At 52.4% G+C, this 11,271-nt stretch overlaps 1 protein-coding gene across 3 annotated transcripts in view; it reads right to left on the bottom strand.

Annotated features, from left to right (window-relative positions):
• GRK5 (G protein-coupled receptor kinase 5) overlaps nucleotides 1-11,271 on the bottom strand; it is a 212,296-nt gene that overhangs the window by 111,785 nt on the left and 89,240 nt on the right. For all 3 annotated transcript variants that reach the window (XM_038578947.1, XM_038578948.1, XM_038578950.1), the window contains exon 2: nucleotides 1,723-1,818. In XM_038578947.1, the coding sequence (XP_038434875.1) occupies nucleotides 1,723-1,818 (96 nt within the window). The remainder of the gene's footprint in view (nucleotides 1-1,722; nucleotides 1,819-11,271) is intronic.

The raw sequence follows: 11,271 nt of genomic DNA, 5'->3' as shown, positions 1-11,271 counted from the left end.
GAGATGTGTCCATCTTCTTTCCCACCCTGCCCCATGTGCCTCCAGCATCAAGGGTGGACACAGCACCCCCAGCATGGGAAGGACACAGCAGAGTGGGGGCTGCTGGGCATTCCAAGAAGAAAGCTGGAGTGCTAAGGGGAGGGAAGGTGTCCTGGACTCCTGAGGAGAGTTCCAGGGAAGCCCCTAACACACATGATCTTGTTTGACTGGGTTCATGAACACTCCTTCCCCCTGAGGAAATGAAGGGTCAATAAGATTAAGTGATTCATCAAGGGGCTCATAGAGAGGATGGGATTTGAACCCAAGTCTGTCTGAACCGAGACCCCTATCCCTTAGGCCAGCTCCACTGGCCCTAAGAACACCGTGGGGGATCTGATCTGACAGGCAGGTCTTGAGGACATTTCCCCATGCTTTAGCACCCTACCTACCTTCTTCACCTGCTCACATCTGCCTTCATGGGGTACAGGTGGCTTCCTTTTGTTTGATAAACACTAATTGAGTTCCTCCCTTCATGGTGGGCAGGTGGGGCACACAAAGCAAATCAGTCACCTGCTGTCACAGAAAAGCAGAAGAATCTGGAAGGTGAGCCAAGTAGCAAGGACTGAGTAGGCCTGGGATGCCATTAAGTCCTGTCTGGCCTGGGAAACTTGTGGGGGCCAGGCCATGGGGAAGAGCCATTCAGAAAAGCTAAGTGGTTGTGAGTGGCCTCCCATTTCATGGCAGGCACTGGGCAGTTCACCCACAGCCCCAGGCAGAATTACCAAGAGCAGCTAGGCCCACAGAGTTCTGGGTGCTAGGGCCACCCTGTGTCCAGTGCTCAATGGATCTGAGTATAATAAGAAGTGGTTCACATGCCCATGACCTCCAACAGTCAGGAGCAGATAAGAAGCCTTCATGTGGTGAGGGGGCAACCGCAGGGCACTCGAGGAGAATACCAGGGCCCCCACCAGTGTGGAGGAGCCCCATCCTGCCTGCCCCTTCCCTGGGAGCCCTGCGTCCTCATTCGGTGAGTTTGGCTGTGCCAGCCCCGTGAGAAGCAAGGCTCTGTTAGAGGCGCTTGGCTGTGCAGGTGCTGGATAAAGAGGACTGGGCTGTGCCAGTCCCTCAACAACAAGAAAGGAAACTCAGATGTTCACCAGGACCTCAGCTCCCAAAGCCTGCTTGCTCAAGTCAGAGCCCACCGGCTCCAGGAAAGAAGGGGGGAGGCTGTGAAGGGGCATTCAGTGCTAGGTCTGGCCCACCTCCACCATCCTCCCACAGGCTGTACAACTTTGAGCACTTACAGATCCTCAGTTTCCCCATCTGAAAGATGGACTAAAAAAAACAGTATTTGCCTCCAAGGGCAATTGGGAGATAATCCTGCCCAGCACACATCAAATATTTAATGAATGTTAGTTTCCTTTATTTATTTATTTTTTTAGAGAGAGAGGAGTTGTGGGGAGGGGTAAAGGGGATAAAATCCTCAGCAGGCTCCACGCCCAGCGTAGTGCCCAACCCAGGGCTTGATGACCTGAGCTGAGATCAAGAGTCAGGCGTCCCTGTCAGTTTCATCTTTATGTCAATTGGCCAGGATGTCAGCTTGGAGTGCCTATCTGGAATCACTGTGCTGTGTGAACCAGTTGGTTCATATTTGACTCACTACACAAAGAGTTTGGTGGTCAACGGGCTCCTTGCTCCCCCTCCCAGCCCCTTCCCACGCCCCCTCCATGCAGGACAGCTTACCTATGGTCCTTCGGAGGTCTTCACACTGGCTAATGTGAGGAAACTTCAGGATTTCCTTCCACTTCTTGCTTTTCCCCTTGCGCTTTCCTCCACCCCCTGCAGAAATGGAGGGAAAAGATGTCGGGCTATGTTGGTCTTGACCAAGGCTCCAGAGCCATTCCAGTGAGCCTGTCCATCAGCTTCATGGGCTCAAGGTCAAGTGAGTGACACACCCCAAACCCCAGCAGGTACATACGCTCCCTCCTGGCCAGCACCAAGCATGTGTGTTCTCTCCGCACAGTCAGGCCTACGCCCCTCACCCAGGTGCCCTATTCTTTGTCAACATGTTCCCCTGCTCTTCAGGTCCGCTGGGTGCCCAGTCGGTCTCTGGCCCAAGACTAGACCCTGACCTGCCTACGGCAGGGGCTGGACTTAGTATCACCTTTGGGCTCAGGAAGTCCTTGTGGAAGGGATCCACATGTGAGTGCACTACAGCCCCCCCGCCTCACTGCCTCATTTTGTCCTTTTGTTTTCTGTGAAAAGTCCCCTTCCCCAACTGGAGGCCAGATGTTGGGAGCAGGGACTTCGATTTCCACTTGTCTCAGGGTACCCACAAGCCCCCAGGGTCTCAGAGGATGCATTCTCAAAGCTGGAAGGACTCCTGAAGGACCCTGTCCTGCCTCAGTGTGCACGTGTGATGAACATGCACACACTAGGGACATGCACATGTAATTGTAAAGCACATGTGCACATGATGGGCACACATGTAATACACAGACACACACTAGGGACATGCACGTGTAATGCACATGCGCACACGATGGACACACAAACATAATGAACCCACACACATAACGAGTATGCAGTGGACGTGCAGAGCTGAATGAGGTATATGCACAGGGTGTTCCCATCACCCACACTACTCCTTATCCGTGGGACAGCGGACAGATGTCAGAATGTTCAGGTGTGCAAATAGCAAGGGAAAGCACCAACTTAGGCCTGTGTCCCTGAGCCCACCAGCATTTGGGCCTCAGACCTGGAGGCCTCTCTGTGTCATGTGACCAGGACTGTCAAGGGACTGAGATGCCATCACCCACTCCCACCCCCAGAGCAGATTCAGATACCACCTAGCTAACAGTCACATAACCCTCAGGATTTGGGGATCTTAGGGGCGTTTTACTCTCCTTCATGCAGTCAACACCTCAATACCTGTGGAATTTGGGGCCCAGTTAGAGATGCAGGAGCTGGAGCAGAGCCTGGGCACCCTGGGCCTGCTCCCTGCTCTGAGGGGGTGTGCATGCCTCTAGTCTCTAACCCTCCCAGAGCAGGCCTGGGATCCTTTCTCCAGCCAGTGAACTGAGGGATATAGGAGGAGCTTAGCTTGTACCCACCCTGGCCCAGCGTGTGCCCCAGGGCTGACAGGGAGCTGCTCTCCATGAATGAGGATTCCTATCAACCCTGCTGTCCTGGAAGGCTGAGGCTGGGTTTCCCATTAGTGAGTAGATCAGCTTCTGAGGCCAGGACCAGGACCCCTACCCTGAGAACTGGGAAGTAGGAGAGGGAGCTGATTGGGGTGGTGGGGGTGTCCCTTCTCTGCTCTCTGCTTGTCCTATCTTCCTTCCCCTCAAGTCTCTGCAGGAGGCAAAGGCCTCAGACTCCAAGGGGCACAGCAAGTATGTGCTGGGCACTTGCTTTGGCCAGGTACCATTTGAATACTATCTCATTAATCCTCAGAATGACTCTTTGAGTTAGAGGATCACTGGACCGATGGCACAGATAAAAGAATAAATGTCTAAGGTTGGGCAACTTGCCAGCTGATGGCCTATTAAATGCCATAGTTGCTCTTTCCTCTAGCTGGGGTCAACACACACGTGCACACACAGCAGAGCCCATCCCCAAGTCCTGCTCTGGGCCAAGCCACTCACATGTACTCTCTTAAGCCTCAAGTCTACAAGGCAGAACTATTATTATTTCCCCTTGACAGATAAGGAAACTGAGGCATGGGGAAGAAAGCAAGTGGTCTTCTTTAATGGCAGAGCCAAGACCCCAACTTGAATGGACTCTAGACCCTCACCTTTCTGTGCGTAAACCTTCCTTTGGGGTTCATTGAAAGCCAGGGAAATTCTCAGGGATCAAAAAAAAAAAAAATGGTGTCAGGCCACAGAAGTGATGGAGCACTGAGTAAGAGGAGTAGGAATGGAGATTTCTCTAGATGGGGCCCAAGTCTACAAGCTCTGAGAAAACACACCACCCCAGACGTCTGTAGACTTGTTCTGCTTGACCCATACATGGCTTGTTTGTTTGCCTGTTCACTGAACCAGCTGTCAAGATTTGAAATCATGAGGAGACTTCCCATGCAAATCTAGATTCTGGACTTTTCTCCATAACCAGGCATCCCACATGGCAAGAATTGGCTGGAGATAGGGAGCAGCTGCTCCTACGGACAAGCTGTGTGGCCTCCATGCAGGCAGCCTGCCTGGCATCCAGAGTAAAACATGTACACACACACCCCTTCCCCAGAAAATGGGACACCTTCTAGAGACATCAGCAAAGTTGGATGCTTCCCAACCACGCTGGAAGGTCAAGAATGGCCATCAGAAGCCATCTAAGTCCTTGTCCCCTCCCATTCCCACACTATTCACTTCCAGATCTGGCTGGAAGAAAGCACTTGTATGTGTAATAAAATATACACAACAGGACATTTACCATCCTAACCACTATTAGGTATGCAGTCCGGTGGCATTCAGTATATTCATCTTGTTGTACAACCATCACCACCATCCATCTCCAGAACTTTTTCATCAGCCCAAACTGGAACTCTGTACCTATTAAACACTAACTCCTTCTTCCCCCCAGCCCCTGGCAGCCACCATTCTACTTCCTGTTTCCATGAATTTCACTACTGTAGGGACCTCATACAAGTGCAATGATACAATATGTGTCCTTTTGTGACTAGCTTATTGCACTTAGCACAATGTCCTCAAGGTTCATTTATGTTGCAGCGTGTCAGGTTTCATTCCATTTTTAAGACTGAATAATATTCCATTGTGTGTAGGTACCACATTTGGTTTTATCCATTCATCTCTTGATGGTCATTTGGGTTGTTCCCACTACTTGGCCTATGTGATCAATCCGGCTATGGATATCTGAGTCTCTGCTTTCAATTCTTTTGGGTATATTCCGAGCAGTGGAATCGCTGGATCTTATGGTAGTTCCACCCTTCTGTGGAACTGACGAAGCCTCCTTGCCAATAAGGACTACCAGGCTGTACCACATCAGGCTATACCCCAGCTCTCTGTGATCAAAACCCAGGGATGTGACTTCTGAAGAGGCTCCCCAGGTGATTCTCAGGTGGCCAGTCTATGGAAACCAGGGGTCTATTTCATACTCATATTTTTTATGGATTAATTTATTTATTAGGAAAATTAACACAGACTCGTTAATTAACTCAACCAATATATGTTGAGCATCTATTAAATGCCAAGCTCTAGGCAGGTGCTGGGGACACAGAGGCAAGCAAGAGACACAGGGTGTCACCAGCTCAGGGCTTCCAATCTAGCAAGGAAGATAGACATCAAAGGTTTTATGTCATTGGTTCTCAATCTGTGACCTGTCTCCTGGGGGTCATTTGGCAATGTCCAGAGATATTTTTGGCTGACACAGCTGGGGTGGGGGGTGCTACTGGCTCTAAGAAGGTAGAGCCAGGGGTGTGGTTAAATACTGCACAGTGAATGGGACAGCCCGCCACGACAGAGGGAAACCTGACCCCAAATGTCAATAGTGCTGAGGAAGAGAAACACTGCTTTATTTAACAAGCATTTTGACCACTCAGAAGTGCAGGGGTTGGGGGAGATGTTAGTAACAGGGCAGCCTGTCGCTGAAGGTGGAGTTAGGAAAGGAGGCAGAGGGAACCACACAGCCACCCAGGGGATCAGGAGGGAGAGGGAACCACACAGTGACCCAGGGGTGCAGGAGGGAGAGGGAACCACATAGCAACCCAGGGAGGGCAGGAGGGAGAGGGAACCACACAGCGACCCAGGGGGCTGCCCCAGGGCGAGGAGGCCGATTTCCCAGCCCAGCTGGGGCTCCTTTCCTCCGCAGTCCCCGGAACAGGGCAGAGACCGTGGCAGGCAAAATAATGCTCCCCAAAGTGACCACGTCCTACTCCCTGGCTCCTGTGGATATGATAGGATACATGACAAATACAAGGATAACAGCAGGAACATCACCCCAGACAGTCTCGGTGGGCCCAATGTAACCATCAGCGCCCTTCCACGTGGAAGACGGGGGGACAGTCAGTCTAGAGTGATGCTGGGTGAGAAAGACCGGACAGCCACTGGTGGCTCTGAAGATGGAAAAGCCCTGCTGGAGAAAGCAGGCAGCCTCCAGAAACCAGAAGAGGCAAGAAAACAGATTCTGCCGGACAGCCTCCAGGAAGGCAGAGCCCTGCCACCACCCTAGTTCTAACCTAGTTTCAACCCACTGAGATGCATGTCAGACTTCTGACCTCCTGAACTGTAACTCAATAATTTGTGTTCCTAAAAAAAAAAAATAATAATAATAATAATAATAATTAATAATAATAATTTGTGTTCCTTTAATCCACTGGATTTGTGGTAGGAAACTACGACAGGGATGCTCTCAGCAGGGTGTCCCCCTAAATGGCGCAGGGATCCTGAATGGCTCCTCCACTCACTTGGCCTCCAGTTCCTTAAAAAGTCTCATGACCTAAATAAACCCTGCCCCTCCATAGCTCAGATGGGCGGGAGCAAGGTCTCACGTCTTAACCATAACCAAAACTCGCTTCAAAGAGGTCACCACTGGAGATCCCTGGGTGGCTCCGCGGTTTAGCACCTGCCTTCAGCTCAGGTCGGGATCCTGGAGTCCCGGGATCAGGTCCCGCATCGGAGTCCCTACGTGGAGCCTGCTTCTCCCTCTGCCTATGTCTCTGCCCCTCTCTCTCTCTCTCTCATGAATAAATAAAATCTTTAAAAAAAAAAAAAAAAAAAAAAAAGAGGTCACCACTTCCAGACAAATATCTAGCACTCTGGTGTGCTGCTGGGTTAGTAGATTGCATATCTGATACTGTTTATTATTTCAACCAGACGTGACTGTTTCTCAGGCCCCTGAGGCAGCGAGGCCCACCACCCTGCTGCCAAGGTTCCTGGCACGTCGTGGCCCTGTGGCCCCAACTGCTCTAGGCCCACCTCCTTCCTTGGGTGTCAGGCCTAGAGCAGGTCAGGGCCACCACCTCTCCATCACTCAAGGAGGCCCGAGCAGCTGGGAGACAGTTCCCAGGCCCACCCCTCCACCCCTGGCCACCCATGCTCCTTGGCCAGGTTCAAAGCCCCTCACCACGTGGTCACGGTCCCCTCAAGCTTTATTTCCCTCCCTGTCATTGCTCTCAGGGCCTCAGCACTCACTGGTCCCTCTGGCAGGAGCATCTTCTGCCTACGTGACGTGAGTGTTCCTCATCCCATGCTTCAGGTCTTAGCACAGGCACCAGTTTCAAGGCTGTCCTGTGCACTACACCGCCACCGCAGAGGGCCTTCTCTGAGCTGGGTAGCTGAAGCGGGCCCCCTTCTCTGCCTGCCACTGAACAGCGTTTGGGAGGCCTAGTAAGTTGGGCAGTCTGTCTGTCTCTCTGTCTCTCTCTTCTTCACATACCTGTCAGTTGGCAGGTTCACTTATCTGTTCTCCCAGCACATTTGGCATGTTTTCACTGGCGTGTCCACCCTACATGTGTGAAATCACTACCAGATTCCCAGCATCAGTCCCCACTTGTAATGAGTACCTGACAGCTTCCTATTTAGTGGTTTACTTGCCTATCCTTAGGCTCTCTGCTCGAGGGAAGACCATGGTGGCAGGAGCCTGGGTTTCTTTGCTCTGTTGCTCTCTCCTTGGCCCACAGTAGATGCTCAAACAGTATTTGCCAAGCAGATGCAAGCATCGTCCACCCCTCTGGCCCGTATATGCATCCTCCCCCAGCCACCCGGTCCCCCAGCCCCATTATCCCTCAGGAGATGTTCCTGATCCCTCCACCTGCTGAAGCCCTGCTCCTTCTTCAAGGCCCAGCCTCATTCCCCTTCCAGGGCTTCCCCTGAAAGACAGACCTCTCTTGCCAAGCCCACAGCCCACTCCCAGCTCCACACAGACTTATTCAATGTCCCTCCAGAGGGTGGGGCAGCTACCACAATGCCCAGTTAATCACAAGCTTTCATTAAGTTAGGATGACTGGGTAAACAAACGTTTGCCGGAATAAATGACAACCTCCACCCACCCCACCCTCAGCCCTCTGAGGTTAGCCTGACCTGGGTGTTATGTACGTTTGGTGCTCATTCAGATGGCATTAGCCCCATTTTACAGATGAGAAGCCAGAGCTTCAGGGAGAGGAATTCATGCAGCCAATGAATGAACCCCCCCCCCCCCATATGAACTCACAGCCATTTCTTTCCTTGAGCAACTTTAGGTTTTATTTGCTTTACTATCTGACCCATTGCTGCTTACAGTTTATCTTTCATATGCCGGAAACGAGTCAGTGAACTGGACATGGTCCCTGCCCTCAGGGACATCCAGCTCATTCCAGGTTTCAAAGAGCAGAGATGAGCAAGACTGCTGGGAGTGTGGCCTGGCACGCAGAGGGGCTGCACGGAGGAGAGACAGCTCCAGCCAGAGAGGAGATGGCAGCCACTCAGGCCAGGCTGGGGGGCTAGACAAAAAAGGGGTCCAGCCTGAGGAGGGACAAGGCCAGGATGTCAGGGACATGGGCTGATCTCTGCCAGCTGACCACCCTGAGGAAAGGCACTAAAGGATCAAGATGGCAAGTCTTGCTCCCAGAATGGGAAAGAGTCCAAGGCAAAACCTGGAAAAAGGTGGGCAACGGGAAGATAGGAGTGCTCCCTGACTCGGGGGCCTCACCCCCCGCCCCCCCCGCTGGCCCCATAAGAAGGTGGGGGGGGGGGGCTTCCAGGAAGGAAATTGTTTAGCGAAATCATTTCTGCTTTCTCCTGTCCCCAGGGTCCCCCTGGGCAGGGCCGCCAGCAATGGCCTCTTACAGGTGCACCCCAGGAGGGCCAGGGAAGTGTGCTAAGGAGGTGGCAGGGCAGGAGGAGGGGTAGGGGGCTCCTCTGGCAGCAGGGCAAGTCCTAGCAGGGCCTGGAGTGAGGTGACAATATGCAAAGGAAGAGGGAGCTACCATTTCAGCATGGGCCAAGCGCTCATAAACTAACTGGTATTCCTTTAGCTCTGGTGGATGCCCCCAGGGAAGAATAAAAGGATTCCTCCAAAAAAGCTGCCATGAGAAAGCTGTCACTGTGGGGGAAGAAACTGGCTTACTGTGACTCTTGTTGCTTGTACTGGGCTGGAGCAAGGGGTTCGCGCCCTGAGGGCAGAGGGCTGAGATAACACTGGGAGCCACAGCAGGCAGAGAGAGGCGGGCCCACGCCTACTCTGGGGGACGGTGCTGGGGCAGGGGGTGGCGGGGAGGCTGAGCTCCTGACAGTGCTGGCTCGGTGGCAGCTGGATCCCAGTGATGAGGGCCTCTGAGCACGGAGGAGCCTCCAGCCACCCAGGCACCCGTGGCCCGACTGGCACAGCAGAGTGGAGCTGCCGGCAGAGTCGGCAAGTCCACCTCCAAGTCCCCTCCTCCAAAGGACACTGGCAAAAACCAGCCACAGCAGTGCCCTCGTGGTCTGCGGTCTCGTTGGCTGGACTCCTCTGAGCCCCAGGGCTTCTCTTTCTATCCCTGGAAGGAAGTGGGACAGATCTTTGCAAAACAATTGACCCTGCGATTCTCATTAACCTTACACTGTGATGTATTTGATCTGGAAATTAAACAAATGTGACACTTCCTGTCTTCCTAGGGTCAGGGGACAGCCGGTTGGTTGGACACCACTGAAGTTTATCTTCACAACAAGATCATGAGGCAGGTCCTATTGTTGAACCTGTTTTGCAGATGAGAAAACAGAGCAGCAAGAACCTTGCCTCAAATCACTCAAGCGGCTGCATCCCAACGTGAGCCAAGAGCCCTCAACTCTTGGTCTAAAGTTCTTCTCTGCTGACAAATGAGTGGCTGATCAGAGGAAGCGTCCTTGGGGGAAGTTGAGGAAGCCTCTGTGCATTTGTTGGAAAGAGCTTCTTTCACAGCCTTGAATCAGAGGTTCAGTGTGGTCCTCACATCAGCAGCATCAGCATCACTGGGTAACTTGTTAGAAATGCAGATTCTCGGGCCCCGCCATATATCTTCTAGGAGTGGCACCCAGTGACCTGTGTATTAATGAGCCTTCTGGGTGATTCTGATGTTCACTCAAGCTTGAGAACCACTGCTCCAGAGTTAAGAAGAGAGTTCCTAAACATCACACAGGAAATAGGAAGAAGGGACCTCTTTCTCTCTCTCTCTCTCTCTCTCTCTCTCTCTGATCGGTGATTTCCACCCTGCCTACTTCTAAAACAGATTAGAAGAAACACAGCGGGATTGGGGCATACCACTAAAAAACGTTCCTCCCAGCCCCCAGATTCAGTGATCCAGGGATCTGACAAGCACCAAGGGCCCTGTCACCTGCCTGACTTGAGTGTTCATCTCACACAGACACTTCACAGCTTCAGCCACTTACCAGGCCACCAGCCAGGGCAAGGGGCAAAATGTCTAAGAGCCCTCCTATTTCCAACACTCTCAGTGCTGGCCTACAGGGGTCCAGGTAGGTAAGTCGGCCTTGGGTAACCCCACTTCATGCCCCCAGACCTTGGCCTGGCTCCCTAACAAGTTGAGCAGGAATCCCCTCGAGCCCTCCAGTATTAGACACTCCCTCTATTCGGTGTCTCTGCATTATGATGGCCTCTGGACCTTGAGTGTTCTGCAGATCCCAGGGAGGAGAGAACCATCTACGGAGACAGGCCTGCCAGGATCCACGGAGGACCTGATACATTGTGTGGGCCCTGAGAAGGGAGGATGTTTGCCTTTAGGACAGACTCACCAACTCAAATCGAAAACAGCATCGTTGAGTACAGTTCTAACTAAGGTTAGCAGGAAGAGACCCTAGTTTGAGTTGACCTGCAAAGAAGGAGATGTTATCAGGACAATGGGGGCTTCCAAGAATCCAGGAAAGGCAGGTAAGAGCAGTTGGGTTTGTGGGAGTCAGAAGGCCATGGAGACATGGAGAAGCTGGGGCTGGGGTGTGTGCCCCCCACTCCACCAGATGCCCTTGGCACACCTCACCAGGCTCACTTACCCCTGTGCCCAAGCCTAGCTGGCCACTGCTGTACAATGAGAAATTGGACTGGCTTTTGTCCCTGGTTCCTGGGAGGTGACCTCCAAGTCCTTAGAATTTTCCAAGTGATAGAGTATTGTTTTTATTCATGGTAGGCCCCCAAAAATGTACCTGAGTTTATGCTAACAAGATGGGGCTGGCCATGCCAGAATGAACCAACCATATGATTGGGCAGGTTCTGAACCCGGTGATAATATCCTGACCTCTGGGGAGAGACCTGGGGGTGAGGGGTGCTGGAGAATGAGTTCAGCCATGTGGCCAACAATTAAATCACTCTTGCCTAAGTAATGAAACCCCAATAAAA

The sequence above is a fragment of the Canis lupus genome, chromosome 28 (genome assembly GCF_011100685.1).
Source record: "Canis lupus familiaris isolate Mischka breed German Shepherd chromosome 28, alternate assembly UU_Cfam_GSD_1.0, whole genome shotgun sequence".
NCBI lineage: Eukaryota > Metazoa > Chordata > Mammalia > Carnivora > Canidae > Canis > Canis lupus.
The sequence above is the reverse complement of the archived record's forward strand: the minus strand, read 5'-3'. Positions and strand labels throughout refer to the sequence as shown.